This window comes from Schistocerca piceifrons, chromosome 2, assembly GCF_021461385.2.
Source record: "Schistocerca piceifrons isolate TAMUIC-IGC-003096 chromosome 2, iqSchPice1.1, whole genome shotgun sequence".
Lineage (NCBI taxonomy): Eukaryota > Metazoa > Arthropoda > Insecta > Orthoptera > Acrididae > Schistocerca > Schistocerca piceifrons.
In genome coordinates this window covers 186,786,544-186,807,453 of record NC_060139.1, presented here as the reverse complement: position 1 = coordinate 186,807,453, position 20,910 = coordinate 186,786,544, and the positions used below count along the sequence as shown (strand labels likewise).

Sequence of the window (20,910 nt, the reverse complement as noted above, 5' to 3'; positions counted from 1 at the left end):
AAAAAACAAGTGTACAAATCATCAGTTTCTCTTTAGTTTGTACTTAGTACTTAAAGGAAAAATGGCTACAATCAGCTATCGAGAAGGTGTGCTTTCCGAAATGACCTGACCACAATTTATGTCTCAAAACAAGCAGTTCTGAAAACACATTCATTTATTGTAGAGAAAATTAACAGTGAATTTTAAATAAAGCCACTGAAAGGCGAGCAGTGTGAAATACAATGAAACTGGAGAAACAGCTCTCTCTCTCTCTCTGTGTGTGTGTGTGTGTGTGTGTGTGTGTGTGTGTGTGTGTGTGTGTAAATGTTGCTAGCTACGTAGGAACTGTTAGGCCATCATATCCTGACATTTACCTTTATTTCTTTATAATAAAGTCTTTTGCTCCTGTAGAGGCTTTCACACTGACATAGGTACTTTCAAGTATTGTGTAGGCACATGCCAGAAATTAAGTTGGCAACACTGTCATTAGTAACTTTTGTTTTTGAAAGATGCACCCCAGATGACCCACTCCAGTGCTTCAGTTGTCGTATGTTTCACATTACCATGGATTTCCAGTAAGGCACTAATTTTCATGAATGATTTGTACTTCTAGCTTATTCTCACAATTCTTCATTTATGAAAAACTTTCATTGTCTTGTTTAATTGATCCTTTTGGAACCATATTAAAACTTAGTATTTTGAGCACCCAAGAAACTGCCACACTGGAAGGTGGTGTGGTTCTCCCCCCCCCCCCCCCCCCCACCTTTTTTAAGAATTACACAACCTTTATTAACAATTAGCTCTACTCTAACGTTTTAGCTACCTGTTCACCTGAAGATGTGGCTTTTAGTGCCACAAAACCGATAGTGATTTGGAAATAAAGGACTAAATACAGCTGACTTGGTTTATTGATCCTCAAGATGGACCTTTCATAAAATGGCTCTGAGCACTATGGGGCTTAACTGCAGTGGTCATCAGTCCCCTAGAACTTAGAATCACTTAAACCTAACTAACCTAAGGACATCACACACATCCATGCCTGAGGCAGGATTCGAACCTGCGACCGTAGCGGTCGCGTGGTTCCAGACTGTAGCACCTAGAACGGTTCGGCCACTCCAGCCGGTGACCTTTTATAAAATATTGATAGTTAAGACTTTATATTTGCAGTGAAAACTCTAATTTTGCTTGAAATATGTAATTACAAACAAGAAGAGGTGTATTTTTAATGAAAATGCTAATTAGATATGAATTAATTAGCACATATTTGATGGATTTTACATTTAAAAAGATGTAAGTATTCCAAATTGGATGAAAAGAAAAGACTGCTTCAACTATACTTTCCATACTTGGTTTGTCCTTATCTTTTGTAAATACAGTTCCTCCATAAAGTTCAAAGCTCATTTTTTTTCCTTTTTTTTTTTTAATTGTGAAAAGCATTAAGAAAAACTTGTATTTTGCCACTTTGTAAGGATGTTCCACATGTGTGTTTCCCTGCAGAGCAGGCAGCAGTATCCGCCATTTGTACACTATCTATTAACAGTGTGCCAATCAGAGCACTGCAGTACAGAGATTGTGACTGTACACGATTTTTGAAATAAAAATTGCATAGCTAAAATATGATTAAGAAACATGTTGATCACTGTTAATACATTAAATATCTTAAAGTTTTATGAACAGTAACACAGTGATAAGACATGTCGTACACAAGTAGGAGCTGCTTCCAAGAGAGTGACAACACCAGTGTAGGTGTGCTAGGGCCATTGACCAATCACAGCATTTGTGTTTGTTTACATCAGGTTTATTCTTACAATGAACAAAGTATAGTGCTGTAACTTTGAAATGTAGCCATCTTTTGTTCTGGTCAATAATTTTCTACATCCTGAAACACCAGTAGGACACATTCTGTATATAAATGAGTCATAGGGTTGATATTTAAATACATAGTACAAAAAATTCAAAACTTTATTTATATGTTACAATCTTGTTATTAACAAATATACATATCACTCATCTCAAAAACTGATTTCAAAGTAATCACCAAATAATTTGTTTCAAAACTATATAAACAAAAAAAATATTGTTCAAAAAACACAAAGGAACATCACAATCTTCCTACATAACAAGTGTGTTAAAGCAGCTTTGTTACATATCACAATTAGCTTTGAGTAGTTTACATATTTTATTTCAACAGCAAATTGCATCATTACTGTCCAGGCAATGCAGATATGTGACTGGTAAATGACATCACACACATGTTACAGTTTAGAAGAAGAACACACACAGCATTGCCAGTGGACACAATTTGCATTCTTGTAACCAGAACTATCCAACACTTACTCACTCATAATTATGATGTCTACATAAGAAGAACCAAGTGTATTGCTCTGTGTTAAGTTAAATATTACGTTAAGTAACTATCTGCCCCCCCCCCCCCTCTCTCTCTCTCTCTCTCTCTCTCTCTCTCTCACACACACACACACACACACACACACACACACACACATTGAAATTTGGTTTTATTGCACTCTTAATTATAGACCTCAAGAATATAGTGATAAATACCATAATATTATGAATCATCTTCCATGGAATTAATGGTTTTAAAATGAATCACAGTAAATTAAATTGTTGTTATCCCATATTTTTAATGGGTGTTATTTGTAAATCCACAGATTGTATTTTCAACAACATCAAAGCATACTTATCCACTGATTACGCAGAAGAATGTTAATAATTCAGAATGTCTCAAAGCACTGAGCAAAATATAATTTAGTAATGTACTCAGTCCACTGTACATCTCTTTTACAAACAGTTTCAGTCTCTCTCTGTGTCAGCAGCTTGTATGAAGTTTTACCCATCATACGAGCCTAGACAAAACAATCAGTGCTGTGTAGCCAAGCCCACAGGCAAGCAAACAGCGAACATCAGCAGCACAAGTAGATGACTTGGCAACGGCACAGGTGCTGCCGACCCGGCACTACCGTCACTCCCTCCACTACGACCACTCGATTTACTCGAGCAAACTGAGTCGCAGTCTTCATCCTCACAGATATCACACAGTGTTGCTACTCTTGGTTCATAAAATACTCTAGCACGTCTAGCTGTAACAGTGAAAGAATACACATAAGCCTTCTTGCTCAGGCCTTCAATTGTGCAGATCATTGAAATCTACTACAGAAACTAAAACACTACGGATGGCGTCATATCTTAACAATAAAAACAATTGGTATCAGAGGATTAAATACAGTTTCCTGTAAGGTCCAGTAGTGGGTTTATTCTCATTTTCGTGGTGAACCTCCATAAATGGTTAACTAAAGACATGGCAGGCCTCTTCAAAAGCTCAACATTTGCTGATGATACAAATGTGCTAATAAAGGTTCCACACACAGCCAGGAGGAGAATAAAACTGGCTTACAACTGCTACATGGCAAACAGCTTAACCTTTAATCTTACGAGGACTCACGTTACACAATTTAAAAAAAAAAAATAAAATTAAATTAAATTAAAAAAAAAGTACCATACGTAGGAGGCAGGGGAAATGCACATTGAAAGCAGACTTCCGGATAAGCTATCTCGGACCCAATCCTTTGTCAGATGCACGCGCTGTGCTTCCCCCCACCCCTCCCCCCCCCCCTTCTCCCACATGAGGCCATGTCACTTGGTTATGGCCTCAGGGTCAGATATTTTACTTCAGAAAGTGCCTGGCTCTTTCCTCCCTTGCCCCCCCCCCCCTTTTCCCCTCCACAACTCTGAGTACCTTCGGTACATTCTTATCAAAATTTAATCTTCAGAGTACACCTCAAATTATCTTAACTTTTGGTGCAAATTATTTAAAAATAAAGTATCTGGTATTGCAAGTTATTATACTTTTGGTAGTCTATAGTGTGTTATTATTATTATTATTATTACTGATGTTCCATAGCTCTGAAACTTTGTGAATTTGCTCTTGTTCTGCTGTTCCTTTTTCTCCCTCCTCTTCTCCCCAAAATTAAAAATTGCAAATTATTTCTTACTAAACCAACTACTGACTTGTCATTCTCACATCAACCATCTAAACTGAATATTATCAAATTCAGATTTGTTTCTTATACAACTGAGTAAATGGTTGGGTGTTGCCATATTAGGCTTTAACTGACTGCATTTGACAAGTCTCATTTCAGAGCCATAGTTAATATCTTGAACTGCTGAGGTAAGGAAGGGGGGGGGGGGGATTAGGGATGGAGGTGGAAGACATATGAGCGCACACACATTGCATGCATCATTACTTATTACTCTGACTTAACTATATTTTTGTTGAAGTTCAAAATTAGTATAAAATATTTCTAATGTAGGCACCTTGTCACTAAAAAATTAATCAACATTCTGGGTGCAGAATACATTGAGGTAATTGTCTTTTTACATTTATGTAAGAAGATCATGTTCTCTGCTACAGTCATGGTTAAGGACACAGCTGACATCATCTCTTAGTGCTAAAAAAACAAGTGCTCCATCTGTAAACTTGCCTAAGATTGCTTTCAAAGCATTAGCAGAATGGACAAAAGTAGAGCTTTAGTATTGCTTTATAATCTAATAGTATACTTACACGAGTCGTAATAATCATAAATAGATACAGGAACTGGTTTCTGCTTAGCCACTTTGTGAGTTCGGTAAGCAGATATGGTGGGACAATACTCCTGCCTTGTCATCTGGAAGTACAAAAGTTGTGAAACTTAGTCTTTCAAGCTGTACTAAACACAAGTCACTACACCTAACTTCTGATACTTGCCTTTTATATAAGTTACATTTCGTTGTTAGTGTATACACTTGACAAAGTGCTTCCACAAAAATAAATTTCTCAAGACACAGACGCATAAAATAAAGCACGTGTTCTAGACAATTTAGGAGAAAGAAGTGCTCTTTTAATAAGCAAACCATTTCTAAAAATTGTAAGTAACAAAAAAATAAATACTACAAACAATGCAGAAATTAACAGAATGAAAATACACTGAAGTGCAAGGATACTGGTATAGGCATGCATATTCAAATACAGATATATGTAAACAGGCAGAAAAAGGTCCTGCGGTCAGCAACACCTATATAAGACAACAAGTGTCTGGCACAGTTGTCAGATCGGTTACTGCTGCTCCAATGGCAGGTTATCAAGATTTAAGTGAGTTTGAATGTGGCAATAAAGTCGGTGCATGAGCGAAGGGACAGCATCTCCGAGGTAGCGATGAAGTGGGGATTTTCCCATATGACCATTTCACGAGTGTACCATGAATATCAGGAATCTGGTAAAACATCAAATCTCTGACATCACTGAGACCAGAAAAAGATCCTGCAAGAATAGGACCAATGATGATTGAAGAGAATTGTTCAACATGATAGAAGTGCAGCCCTCCCACAAACTGCCGCAGATTTCAATGCCAGGCATCAACATGTGTCAGTGCGCAAACCATTCAACGAAACATCGATATGGGCTTTTGGAGCCGAAGACCCACTCGTATACCCTTGATGAATGTACGGGTCACCTGCACCCTTCAGCAGTGACATTGGACTGTTGATGACTGGAAACATGTTAGCTGGTGGGACGAGTCTCATTTCAAATTTTATCGAGTGGGTGGATGTGTACGGTTATGGAGACAACCTCATGAATCCATGGACCTTGCATGTCAGCGGGGGGACTGCTCAAGCTGGTGGAGGCTATGTAATGGTGTGGGGTTTGTGCAGTTGGAGTGATTATGGGGCCCATGATATGTCTAGATACAACTCCGACAGGTGACATGTTCGTAAGCATCCTGTCTATCACCTGCATCCACTCATGCCCATTGTGCACTCCGACAAACTTGGGCAATTCCAGCAGGAACAATGTGACACTCCACACATCTAGAATTGCTACGGAGTGGCTCCAGGAACACACTTCTGATTTTAAACAGTTCCGATGGTCACCAAACTCACCAGACATGAACATTATTGAACATATCTGGGATGCCTTGCAACGTGCTGTCAAGAAGAGATCTCCACCGCCTCATACTCTTATCCATTTATGGAAAGCCTTCAGTATTCATGGTGTCAGTTACCTCCAGCACTAATTCAGACATTAGTCGAGTCCACGCCACGTCGTGTTGTGGCATTTCTGAGTGCTCGTGGGAGCCCAGTAAAGAGGTAAGCAATAAGAAACAGTCATTAAATAATTCAGAATTTTTGAGTCATGAGACATACACTACATACAGTCAAAGAACTGAAAAAAGAATGGTGTTGGAAACATGGCTAAGGAGAAACAGATATTGCAAAAAAGGGAGTAACAGGCAAGAACAGTGGATTATACCAGCCTAAATCTAAATTCTTTACAACTAATACTGGACTACAAACAACAGAGCCAAAAGATAATAACAAATGAAGAATAACAGAGACAAAAAGACAAGAACAGACATTAAAAATACAATGAATTGTTGAAAAAACAGGAAATGACATAAAGAGAAGAACTAAATACATCAGGGCACAACGGAAAACTGTGAATGAGAATCAAGAGGAGGAAAAGGTACTGTAAATCAAAAACTGAACATGTCTGAACAACCCAAGTGGTGAAACAAACATTCATGTTTCCAATACAAATGTATTGGTCGAAAAATCTACTATAATTAGTTCTTTTTTCTACTTGTATGCCCCGACTCATGAATATGAAGGTAATGCAAAACATGAACACTAACCACAAAAGACAGTTAATTACAGATACTGCAATTATTCTTTGAGAATTAGTACACTGTATCAATTCTATTAGAGTTAAATATGAAATCCTTACCTTGTCAAAATACAGAACAACAACAGTGTCCCCATCTTTGGTCTCAACTCTCTTCACATTCTGTGAAACTTCCAGGCTGGGTAGTGAATCTGAATCAACGGTGAAGCCAGAGGGCAATGACACTTCCATAACAGCCATGTTACTTTCATTAGCAGACTGTCCAGCAGCAAACCTGTATTACATAAAGACAGGGATAAGCAGAAAATGTGTATTAGCGACCATATTCCTATTTTAGCATAACTATAAAGTTCAGCCAATAATGTTGTGTACATGCAGGTTTGAGATTATTTTTTCACATTTTTTCACAGAAAAGATGTATTTCTGATGGAGTGTTGAAACTACACTAAATAATACCAGTGCACAATTGCAAATATAGGACACAAAGTGCAGACAGTTTAGTTCAATCAAATGGCCATTATTATTCTGTTGTGCCACACTAAGAATCACCATCACAATCTTTACTGTGGAAAAAAAAGGAAGAAAAACCAAGAAGAGAGAAATAAATAAAGTATAACATTCTTTGTGGAATAAATCATGTTAGAGCAATTAGTAGATACACAAGGAAGTGCCAATTACACCACAATCCCCTTCATCATCCCAAAAACTTTAACAACAGGCCAATGAAAACACTGTATAACACATGTAGGTGTGATGTATACGTTACTCAAATAAAATATTGTAACATTTAAAACTTTCTTGGTCTAACAATCGTTGGAGTCATTTGGAGAAAACTGATGCCTGTAACCTGCTACCACAATGTTTTGATCCAGACTTCTCTCCATCTTCAGGTGTAAACTCACAAGACAGAGCGGTTATGTGTACTTTGTCAATTTAAACCTACATATGGTCTGAATGATTCAAAATATTGTGGCAGCAAGTTATGAACACTACACAGTTTTACCAAAATATTATGGAACAAATAATATGATGTTAATGGGGTTAAATATGACTGCTTCTGGGGAGAGATGCCAAAAAAGAGATATAAGTAAGTGTGATTACTTTTTAGAAGTGTGGCATCGATAGGTCACATCGACCAAGTAAAGTATGATCTTTGAAATCTAACTGCTCTGACAAGCCGCCGTGTTAATGTTCCAGTCAGCCTTTGTACCTTGTACAGTGTACATGTGTATCTTTCTTTGTGCTGAAATATATATATGTATAGACATTTATGGGAACAGTTTGTTGCGTATAGAGTTACCTGTATTCCGGTTTCCCATATTGGTGACCCCGACATTTCTATGTCTTCCGCAACTTCCGTGCTGGCCATGTGGAATCAACAGGTTTTACGTTTGACACCATGGCTGCCTCACACAATTTTTTTATACGAGGACTTGGAGGCTCAGCTCCTACTACCAGGCCACTCCAATCCCCTTCCAACGGTTGTTTCGCCGCTAACGGACAGTGTTTCGCGATCTCCAATGAAGTTAACCTCAAACTTTGCAGCTCTACAACGGCCGAGTGTTATGCCCTTACCTTAAACAATGGACCGGGTTTTGTGTCGCCGGACTTTGCACGCCAACATGTGAAAAGCGAAGTGGTCGATTTCCTGAATCGTGTAGCGATCGCTCGCTCGTGTTGTGTTCAAAGGGACCCAAATTCACACACGTGCTTTGATTCTCTATGCGCCGCAATGTCACTTACAGCAGTGCCGTGTGCTACACTGCCATTCGTGCAAAACGCACACGTGGTAAACTGCTATCAAGCCATGCCAGTTTTGCCTTCCTCACAATTTAATAACGGATATTTTTATACAACAAGTTCACCAGGCTGAACCACCAGATCTGTCGCCCAGTTTCTTGACCACATGGGTTCGAGCACACCCTATGGCACTTCACCATCCAGGAACATTGTACCACGATAATGGGACCACCAGCAGGTTTCACCAGTGATTTATGGTCCACTCACGGGGAAGGGGGGGGGGGGGGGGGGGCGGCATGCTCCGATTCCGACCATACAGCCGCTTGCTCCTTCCACAGTACCTGCTGCGCCGGCCTCCCGTGTCATTTCCGACGTGGACAATTTAAGTACTATACCTCTAACCTCCGGTCCAGTTTATGGGCCTACCTCATGCGCCGCTCATCTGTTAGCACCCATGGTACCGATCGTGCCTGCCGCGTCATGCTTACGTTGCTCATCAGGGACATTGCAACCAGCCGTTGTTTGGGACATGTTTGCTAGTAACACGCCCACGCCAGTAGTGCCAGGTTACAGGACAGCCTATCCTACCATGGGACAGCAGGCCTTCTAAGATACGCCGAAGCCACCCCACCCCACTCCCGACAAGTTTGTCATTATCGACCTTCTGCCATCGTCAGATATATCCTCTCCACAATCGATCGCATGTCTCGTTGGGTGGAAGTTGTTCCTTTACCAAACATCACAGCAGAAACTGTGGCCAAGGGATTTGTCTCATCGTGGATCACTAGGTTCAGTTGCCCGTCCAGCATCACCACCGACCAGGGTCAACAGTTCGCGTCTGCACTTTTCATGATTTTATGAAATCTTTGTGGTATCAAAAAAATTCATACAACAGCCTACCACCCGCAAAGCAACGGTTTAGTGGAACAATGGCACCGCACCCTTAAACCAGCACTCAGGTGTCATGACTGCCTCTGGTCTGAGGCACTTCCTTGAGTGTTACTCGGTCTCCGTTTGGGCTTTAAACCTAACTTACAGGGAACCATCTCCAAATTCGTTTTCGGCAAGAATGCGATTCTACCTGGGGAACTTACCCTGACCCAAGCACTCGAGGATTTCCTCACCTCCGCAGACTGAATGCACACCCGCTTCAGACAAGCACGGCTACACCCGCCTGTCAGTCATTCCCCGCTGGACACTTATGTGCCAACTGCACTCAACACATGCTCCCACATTATACTCAGGCACAATTCCGTTGGACAACCTCTGCAACCCCCATACTTCGGCCCCTTTGAAGTACTCTGGAGGGGCGAGACGACATTCCACATTATGGTTAAAGATTGCCCGCAGACTGTTTCACTACACAGGCTCAAGCCTGCTTTCATTGACTCAGACATCCCTCTGCAGTCCCATCCAGATGAATTTTCCATTGCCGAGCCCGATAACGAGTTAGCTCATCCCATGGTAGGGTCTTCTCCTTCTGATGATTCGTCACCGCAGTTCGTGTGTTTCCCAAGCATGTCGTCATCAACCCCATGAGCAGGTTTTGATGATGTTTCATCTACTGGAGAGACTTGCTCCCCGACATTCAACTTGTGCTGCAGTGTACCACCTAACCACGTTAGCGACATGTCGATCGTAGCTTTCGACGACCATGTGCTTGTGCTCCTTACAGACATGCAGACTCGACACTCAATGAGGAACTAGATGTCAAGATAGTGCATAGCCTGTCCTTCCTCCGAGAGTGTGATCCATCAAGAGTTCAAGCGTTCATCTCCTCGGATGGCTCGAACTGCATTAGGGTCAGGCACACTCGCACCCCTCCCAACACCTCTACTCCCGGGCCGGCCCACGCATCGTCTGCCCCCGCTGTCTGTCTGATTACGAGGTGGACCTGCAGCTTGTCCTGTGCCTTCACATGCCGCCCTGACTGAGATGGAGCTTCCAGTCATGCGCCTGCCGCCTCACACTACGCACTCCGAAGCTGACACACACACGACCTCCTCTCAGGCGAGGGGAGAAGAGAGAGAGAGGGGGGGGGGGGGGGCTGTGTTGCTTCGTTATGTCACATCGACCACATAAAGCATGATCTTTGAACTCTAACTGCTCTGACGAGCCGCCATGTCCCAGTCAGCCTTTGTACCTTGTACAGTGTATCTTTCTTTGTGCTGAAATATATGTATGTATAGACATTTATGGGAACAGTTTGTTGCGTACCTTGAGATAAGGCTACGCCGTTGAACAACTGTTCAAACTTACAGCTGCTACACTTATTGCTTATATTACATTACTACTCTGATAAAAATTAACCGCAACACAGGTAAGTCTCAAACAAAGCTGCACTATAGCTGTTCCAGCATTTAATGTTTGTATTATTAATGATGATTTTGATGATTACAATAGCTCATTCACTATTACAAAACAAAGAAGAGAACTTTTATAATTCAAACAATGTTTTTTAATGTTACTGCCAAATAATGAGGTATTTTTGTTTGTTTATCATGCCACCGTACCTCCTCCCCTCCACCAGGCAGTCATTTTGTGAAGAAGCACGCTGGCATAATTTTAATTCCCCTCTTGTTTTGCCATCTGCCTCCTTAAATTCGTTTCTTCAGTTTTAAGTAATTAGCATTAACATATGTGAATATAATCTGCATTTTCATAAAAGAGAAAGATTAGCCCTTAGTTTTAAAGAATTTAACACCAGATCTAATTTTGTGCTTAGTTTTCTGTATGAAACTGATTTTCTAATTTATTTCAACTATTTCTAGTTAGTGTCTTTTATTATAGAGTGAAATCAGTAATTGTTTCATAACGTAAATTCTATTGTCGACATATAAATAAATATAAAATCTGTAATAATCGTAAACATTTGGAAGACAAAATGCTAGTTATCTTGAAGTATCTATTTGGCCCTATTTGAAAACATGTTAGTAAAGCCAGCCTTTAATTAATTCCAAAGCAATTAACAGTTTTTGTCAAAAACATTGTTTACGTAACTATATTGGTTAATTTCATGATTTAAACAAATAATTCAGCCTAACTCTTGCAGTAGAAGAAACTGTTAAAAAGAACCAATGTTTCGATGTATTCAGTTAATTTAATGAGTTAAGTTTTAATTGTAATTTCTGTAAACTAAACTTCGAACAATGTGTAGTTTCAGCAACTATTATTGTGATGATATATAAGGGCCCAATTTTTGGTCATGAGACAGTCAGTCCACGGCTGAGTTTCAGACGAGTAACCTGTGCTGGTTACAACAACAACAACAACAACAACAACAATGCTTCAAATTAACTGTGGAATAAGTGTTAAACAATTACACCATGTGTAAAAACAGTGACAGTGTCTTCTCCACAGGTACCTGATTATTCTTCCAGAACTGTGAACTTTGTGGTTAGGTTTTACTGCTCGTTGATGTTCAACAGGAAACTATTGTAGCAGTATGTGGATGTTCCACTGCAAACTACTAATGAGGCTTATGGAAAGTTAAACAACAGTGCATTGCCCATATAAATGTGTGTATGGGGGGCTGTGAAAAGTGAAAGTAAAAGACGGTGAAACACAACTGTGCATATGTCAGCTACATTATTTACAGTAGTCAGTGTCCAAATTACAACCCCATATTTCAGCCAGTACATAGACCTCTGACGTGGTCCACTGCGACGTCATCTCCTGTGTCAACCTCTTCGTTTGAGAGCAACACTTGCAACCAACAACCTCAATTTTTTGTTGCATATATTCCAGTATCTGTCTTCCCAATAGTTTTTGTCCTCTGTGGCCCCCTCTACTGCCACGAACGGTTTCCCTCATGACTTAAGCCATGCCTTGTCATCCTGTCCATTCTTATCCTCCAGTTTTTCCACTTGTTCCTTTCCTCACAAATTCTGAGTACCGAATCAGTCTGCTTTGATTCACTTCTTTTCTGATTTTTCATGCAGTCCATGATTTGCTACTTACTACATATTTGAAAACTTGCCTGATTAAATGATAATGCAAAACATATAAACTGACTGCTTATAAGTATCAGAATCAGTATCAGTATCTTTTAGCAAGATGATATTAACAGAACACTGTTAAGAGCTACATACGCTGAGCATATCGAAAGCTGCAGATGATTCCGGTCAGAGTTTTTGTCAACCTGTGGGTCTAATGTGAAGAGCGGCCATGCACCAGTCACATTAACATTGTAGCGGTAAGACACCTGCACAATGGCAAATCCTGTTCCAGTTGCTGTGATGTTGACTTCCCGTACTTTTGACGACAGCTGCAAAGAAAAGACAGAGCTAAGTATCAGAAAATTTTAAAAATGTAACAATCGTATTTTCAATTATAATATTGCTTGTGTTTCTTGAAGTTTTCACAACAGATAGAATATTCCATCATCTTTCAGGCATGCATCTGGGATAGTATTACTTCTTTTTGAATTGCTGGCAGAATTTAAACTACTTGACCCAATACTCTGGGGTAAACATGCCTGTGACAGAGACAACACTGTTGGCAACAAAAGCATCAGTCTGTGAGTGACAGCCACAGACTGATGCTCTTGTTGCCAACAGTGTTATCTCTGACAAAGGTACGTTCACCCCACGGTATTGTGTCAAGTAGTATAAATTCTGCCAGTCACTCACCTCAATGATGACAGTACAGTTATCAGCCAAACTATTGAAACAAGAAGTAATATTATCCCAGATTCATGCCTGAAAGTTGGTGGTATATGAGTAATGTTTCTTCTTTATTTAGACTTAATCTCTCTATGACCCATAAAGCTGTTTCTTGAAACATTGTAAGTAGGCTTTCCTGAGGTAGGTTGTATCTATCTGCACACATCTGCCAGTTCAGTTTCTCCAGCGTCAGTGTGTCACTGTCCCATGGGTAACACAAACTTGTGTCCATTCAAGCTGCCATTCAATATCCCTTGCTACAGGTGCTGCATACTTACACAACATTATACGATGTGCTGCACTAGTGTTTTGTAAGCAGTCTGCTTTATCGGCTGCCACTGCCTAGTATTCTACCAATGAACCAAAGTTTGCCACCTGCTTTAGGCTGAGCCTATGTGACTGTTCGATTAAATATTCCTACAAATTCTTACACAGTTGTATTTACATGAGATGACTGATTCCAAACAACCACTTTTTTTATAGTAAGCATAGTTGTGGGACTGAGTCAAATGCTTTCTGGAAATCAATGAATACTGCATCTACTTGACTGCTTTGATGTCATGCGAGAAAAGCACAAGCTGGGTTTTATATCAGTGATGTTTTTGGAATCTACACTGGTTGGCATGGAGGGGCTCATCTGTTCGAGATACCTCCTTATGTTTGTGGTCAGAAACTTTTATAATGTTCTACAACAAGTGGACATCAAGGATATTAGACAGCAGTTTTGTGGATGACTCCTGCTACCCTTCTTATTAAAGGTGTGACTGGAGCACATCATCTGCATGATGGAACAACACAAGCAGCACTTGTCCATCACTCGCTTTTCACACATTGTGGAAGCACAATGCCAGCAGCTTCCACCCTCAGTATCACACGGCGTGCACTTACTGAGAGGTCCAGCCACGTGGCTTAGGTAAAACACAACTCTACACAGCTTTGCCACAATGTAGCGACACTAACGGACACTGTTAATGTTGGCATGCATCCATAACAATTTCTTTTTATGCTGTCAATTGTCCATGTTTTCTATGGAGAAAATGTGGACTGTATACCTGACATTCCACAAGTATTGATTATAAACATGTATAACCAAAAATTAAAGTGGTAATTGAATACTGAATGTTATCGAAGGTCATTAATTTAGCTGTGGAACTGTAAATTTGCTCGAAAGATAAGATGATGAAATAATGCTTGCATTCAGTCTGCTGGTAAAATTGCACTGACATGGACATATTTTGGACAGAACAAATGAAAAAGATTTGTGTTTAAGCGTATGACAAAGGATTGTAATTGTCAACTTTGTTTATAATTAATTACAAAAATCTTCTATCCAGTTACACCATAGGCTCTCACGCTTTTATTAAGCAAATGGACTAATAGGACTCATTACAGTTGATAATATTAACTGCGCTCAATAGAAAAAGGAAGAAAGCACAAGGTGGTGTGGTAAGCAAAGATGGGTACCTTATGTTAATAAATTTCTATGTGGCTAATTAAACAATGGAAACTCCAGGTACGCGTGTCAACAATATGTCGTAAAGAAGACATGTTAAGTTGCAGAGAGGCACAATTAAAAGACACTTACACCAAGCTTTTGGCCACAGCCTTCATCACACACACAAACACATTCTAGTCTGAGCGTCCGGAGTTGGTGGTCAGTGTGCATGAGGTGTGATTGCTTGTATATGTTTCTCTTTTGCTGATGAAGGCTGTGGCTGAAAGCTTTGTGTAAGTGTCTTAATTGTGCCTATCTGCAACTTAACATGTCTTTTTTACAGTAAGTGACAATCTATCTTTTCCTACACTGTTGCTATTTCTGCCTGGATAACAATTAGACTAAGTAGATCATTCAAACAAATTTATTCCTGAATAAATTATTTGAAACTAACAAATAATGTAGAATGCCACTGTTTACTTCTTGAACTGAATTCTATAATTAGTCCACTTCTTGCCTTAGCTAGTGCAGTTTCTATTTCATAAATACCTTATTAATAGATCAGACATAAAGGTGCCTCAGTGGCTCAGTGAGTCAAGTTCCAGACTACAAAACCAAAAGTTTTTGGTTTGATTCCGCATTGGTCCAACAATTTTTTCTGTTACTCTTTGCTTCTTTCGTCTCTAATAATAACAAAAAAAATATCAAGTCAAGTGACACCATGTTCTGGAGTACATGTTGAACTGTAGGTCCCCTTGTAAATGTCTGTACAATCCATAGAAATATTAAAGAAATTGTGTCACAAGTTTTGAATTATGTTATGATGTAAAAAGAAAACTTTATTTTGAGTGTAATTCAGGAAGTGGAGTTAACATGGAATCACAATGAATTATTTGCCAAAACCAAAAGTGGAATTGTTAGTTTCTCATTTTTTGCCACAGAAGAGTGTGTGTTGAAAGTCACATATAATCATCCTGAAATAAACATGAATTTAGGATATATAATGCATAAATATCCTCTTTGTATGTGTAAAACATATTTTCTTTGGTGTCAAGAAGGCAAATCTTTGAAATCAATTAAAGTTTCGATCAGATGTTTGGCATAAAGAGTTGTTCTGAAAACTAATTTAAAAACAACAGAAAGTACATTTGTTTAATGAATGATACGGAATCAGGGCAATAAACATGGGTGTCTATGGAATGTTTTCGAAGAGGGAGCAAGATTCAAAACTTGTGAGATTTAATATAACTGATATGGTGAGTTGGAAAATGTTTAGTGCACCAAGAACTAAATTTAATAAGAAGTACACAAAACTTGTGGTAATCACAAAAGACTGACATTTACCTACTCAATGTCTTTTAATTACATTACTTTGGTTCCTAATCACTAACTGTATTTCAGTAATATATGCAAAGTACAGCTTTTATGTCATTAATTTACTTCCTGATTCAATGATCTGAAATAACATCCTCGTTTGATTAAATCTAGGGTATCTGAATTAAAACTAGAAAACATTCACAAAAAATTATCCACACTCTCATAATTTTAAGAAAACCGAAAATTAAAATTCTGAAACAGAAAGAAAAGGTCAGACTGGCTGAAAAAACTCTACTGGGTGTCAACAAAAATGCTACATTAACACTCCTCAAAGTGGCAAAACAAGAATTAAACTTTTAAAAATGGCATATTCAACTTTGACCTAATCTATAACACTTTGTTTGCAAATAAAACTTCACAACTGTTCACATTAATGGACTTTTCACATTCCTTTCATGATTTCAATTTGTTAGTTATGACTGGCATATCTAAAGTTAAACAAAATGCATTTTAAAAGTACAATTTTTTTTGTTGGTTACGTAAAATATAGCCCATGGCCACAATATGGCGAGATGACTGTGGGATATCTTCTGAAACCACTCTCCAGTGCCCAGTAGATACTACTTTTAGCAGTCTAGGATTGCACCAAGGTACTCCTCTTCATCCAGTCTGTCACATTATTGAGCAATATCCCAACAGGACTGCAGAAAACATATCTTTGTGACTACATATGATACGTAAAATATAGCCCATGGCCACAATATGGCGAGATGACTGTGGGATATCTTCTGAAACCACTCTCCAGTGCCCAGTAGATACTACTTTTAGCAGTCTAGGATTGCACCAAGGTACTCCTCTTCATCCAGTCTGTCACATTATTGAGCAATATCCCAACAGGACTGCAGAAAACATATCTTTGTGACTACATATGATGCTGTTTTTCACCCATACACTTTGTGAAGATCCCAACCCTGGAGTGTGCATTTTCTCTGATCTAGAAACTGAAAATTTTTCTCTCTTTTCTGAAAATTGTATTTGATTTTTTCAGTTGATGTATTTAGGAATATAGATGTGCACAGATGCACAAACCTATTGTTTAGTATGGCTGTGTCCTTCCAAAGTGTATAACAATAACTCCAACGCATCAAACGTAATATGGAATTAGTAAGCTGCCGTGGGTTGTCATTCACAGACAAATGTTAAAAGGCTGTTGTGATTCCACCATACAGCAAGCGTAGGGGCATTCTTATGAGAATTGAAGGTGGATGACTGGCATGTATACTGCTGCCATGTTATTAATGTGTTGGGATTTGGAGACAGAATCCATCCACCGAAATGTTGGACCAGCTCTTTTCTGTTGCTCAGTAAGGACTGAATGAGGATGCAAAACGAAAAGACTTAATATACTGTTTCAGCACACTTTCATAAAGGATTGCATCAAACTCGACTGCAGATCAGTGCCAAAACTGCAGCCGCAATTGTGAGTCAGCATAATTTCCTGTGAAGAGAGTGATAGCTAAGCACTCCGTCTTCAGGCCACAAGTGGCCCATCGGGACCATCCGACCGCTGTATCATCCTCAGTTGAGGATGCGGATAGGAGGGGCGTGTGGTCAGCACACCGCTCTCCTGGTCGTTCCGATGGTTTTCATTGACCGGAGCCGCTACTATTCGGTCGAGTAGCTCCTCAATTGGTATCACGAGGCTGAGTGCACCCCGAAAAATGGCAACAGCGCATGGCGGCTGGATGGTCACCCATCCAAGTGCCGACCACGCCCAACAGCGCCATCTTCGGTGATCTCACGGGAACCGGTGTATCCACTGCGGCAAGGCCGTTGCCAAAACGGTAGGGCTCGTGCGGGATTTGAACCCGGGACCTCCTGCACCCAAAGCAGGAATCATACCCCCCCTTTTTTTTTAGATCTCATTTTGTTCTATATTGTTCGTTCAATTCATTCGATGCAGACGTCCGATGACACCCGTTCAGGTTCTTCGTTGATCCGTTCACTCAGTTTTTTTATTACAGAGGGTAGCTAACCCTCTGACCGAACACACTGAGCTACCGTGCTGGCTGATAGCTAAGAAAGGCCAAGATATACTTAGTAACTGCTAAAGCTGCAGCATTCTCCATCAAGGACAGCAGTGTTGAATCTGCAGTTTACTGGACTCACAGACTTTGACTGCTTGGCAGAAATTCGAGAGGAATCTGTAATGAAATTCCAGGAGGCGGCCAAGGGCACCCTCTTGCTCCCTGCTTGAGGATGTGTATGGCAATAAATGTCACTGACTTTAAATTTATCTATTATTCATAACATTTTCACCCACAGATGATAAACTTATGTTTTTAGTCCTGCACGTTAATAATGTTTCAAATAAAATTTGTTATCCATGGATAACGAAAAATGATTTTTATCTGTATTCATTATTTGCCATTCGAATAAATTTAGTCCAACTCTGGTGGTAAGTGAAGCGAATCATGCATGCAGACATGGTAAATTCGCAACCTACGTGTAAGTGAATGCATGTGTTTGACATTCATGTGGCCATGACCAATCATTCATTTTGCTATGCCACCTACATGTCCACATACAAGTGCTCACTCGGCAGTAATTAGGCAAAGCAGCAACAGCAATAGTTATCTTTGGCAACTTCTGTCAAAGTATATTAAGCGTATTCATGCTCTCTACTGCAGGCGGTAGCTATGTGAACACGATGTGGCTTAGCCATATGCTTACAATTCTCTAGGTGCGACCTGTGCTTTCTTTCAACAACTGGGCACGTTTTTTTATAAGTGATCTACAGCAGATTATGGTTAAAAGAGGGACTAGCTGAGTCACAAATCAGTATAGAATCTGACAGGGATTCTATTAGGGCTTGAAGCCTTGTTTGAGTCTAGCGATTTCACTTGTTTTAAGCAGCACTGGCACTATTATCTATATCACTCACCTTTGCAATGGTGTGAGAATTCAAATGGGCAACACCCATGGATTTTGGATTTGCCTTTATAAAGGGACATTTGGAAACTGAGATCAGCATGTCTGCCCGTGCTTTGCTAACCTCAATTTCATTTCCTCTCTCATTCAAGAGTCTCTCTAAAATTAACTTTGGTACAGTCTTTAGAAATGATTAGAACTTCTTTGGGTTTTTTGAAAGATCTTTTGATAATATTCTGCTATGGCAGTCACTGAGGGCTTCATGCACAGTCCTCTTGACAGCCATTACTGCTTCGTTCAGCATCTCTATCTATATTAGAACACTGTTGCAGAAACAACGAAAAAAGCATGCCAAATTTCAAAGAATGCTAAACCCCAAGGATAGGCAAAGTTTTACAGAAGCTCGAAACTTAATGCAAACTTCAATGCAAGATGCTTTTAATAGTTCCCAAACGAAATTCTGGCAGAAAACCCAAAGAGATTCTGGTTGTATGTAAAGTACAGCAGCGGGGATACAATCGATACACTCACTGCACAAGGGTGATGTACGGATGACAGTGCCATTAAAGCAGAGATACTAAACAAGTTTTTTTTCTTTTTTTCAATATTCCTTCACCAAAAAAGATGAAGTAAATATTCCAGTATTCCAACCAAGAACAACCTCCAACACGAGTTACTTAGTATTACGTATCCTCGGTGTAGCGAAGCAGCTTAAAGCACTTAATAAACCCAAGCCCTCTGGTGTATATTGTATACCAGTCAGGTCCCTTCCAAGGTTCTTTTCAGAGTATGCTGATACAATAGCTTCATACTTAGACAACCACTCTCTCATTGAAAGCTCTGTACTTAAAAGTCTGGAAAGTTGCACAAGCCACACCAATACCCAAGAAATGAAATACGAGTAATCCACTGAATTATAGGCCCACACCACTAACGTCATTTTGCAGAAGGATTTTGGAACATACACTGTGTTTGAACATTATGGGTTACTTAGAAGATAATGAATTATTGACAAACAGTTAACATAAATTCAGAAAATATCATTCTTGTAAAAATCAACCAGCTCTTTATTCTCATGAAGTAATGAGAGCTATTGACAGTGGATGTCAAATTGATTCCATATTATTAGATTTCCAAGTTGCTTTTGACAGTGTTCCTCACAAGTGACTTCTAAGCAAATGGCATGCCTATGGAGTATCGTCTCAGATGGGTAACTGGAGTCTTGAATTCCTGTCAGACCGTCAGAAAGAACTCAGTTCATAGTAATTGATGGAAAGTCATTGAGTAAACCAGAAGTAATATCTGGCATTCACCAAGGAAGTTTTATAGGCTCTCTGCTGTTCCTGATCTACATAAACAATTTAGGAGCCAATCTGAGTGGTCCTCTTAGACTTTTTGCAGAAGTTGCTATCATTTACCATCTTATAAAATCATCTGATGATCAAAACAAATTGCAAAATGATTTAGACAAAATGGTGCAAAAAGTGGCAACTGATTCTAAATAATGAAAAGTGTGAAGTCATCCACACAAAGACTAAATGGAATCAACTAAATTATGGTCAGAGGTTAATACACATAAATCTCTAAAGCTGTAAATTCAAATAAATACTTAGGGATTATAGTTATAAATAACTTAAATTGGAATGATCACAAAGATAATGTTGTGGGGAAAGCAAACCAAAGACTGCAATTTATTGACAGAACACTTAGAAAACGCAACAGGTCTACTAAAGAGTCTGCTTACACTATGCTTGTCCACCCTCTTCTGGAGAACTGCTATCACATGTAGGACCCACATCAAATAGAATTGAGAAAGATGTTGAAATTGTCAAAAGTAGGGCAGCTCGTTTTGTATTATTGTGAAATAGGGGTGAAAGTGCCACGAGTATGATATGCGAATTTGGGTGGCAATCGTTACAGCAAAGGTTATTTCATTGCAGCAGGATCTTCTCATGAAATTTCAATATTTAACTTTGTCCTAGGAGCATGAAAATATAAGAGAAATCAGAGGTTGCATGGAAGATTTAAGTATTCATTTTTCCCGTGCACCGTTCGAGAGTGAAACAGTAAAGAAACAGCTTGAAAATGATTTGGTGAACCCCCTCCCAGGCACTTAATTTGAACTGCAGAGTACGCATTTAGATGTAGTTGTATAGCCCTATGCT

At 39.4% G+C, this 20,910-nt stretch overlaps 1 protein-coding gene across 1 annotated transcript in view; it reads right to left on the bottom strand.

Moving 5' to 3' along the window:
- Positions 1–1,923: 1,923 nt before the first annotated feature.
- LOC124777130 (CD109 antigen-like) overlaps positions 1,924–20,910 on the bottom strand; it is a 217,837-nt gene continuing 198,850 nt past the window's right edge. Inside the window, exons 27-30 of the mRNA XM_047252422.1 lie at positions 12,490–12,665; positions 6,761–6,932; positions 4,562–4,664; positions 1,924–3,080 (exon numbers count right to left, since the gene is read on the bottom strand). Coding sequence (XP_047108378.1) covers positions 2,860–3,080; positions 4,562–4,664; positions 6,761–6,932; positions 12,490–12,665 — 672 coding nt within the window. The 3' untranslated portion in view covers positions 1,924–2,859. The remainder of the gene's footprint in view (positions 3,081–4,561; positions 4,665–6,760; positions 6,933–12,489; positions 12,666–20,910) is intronic.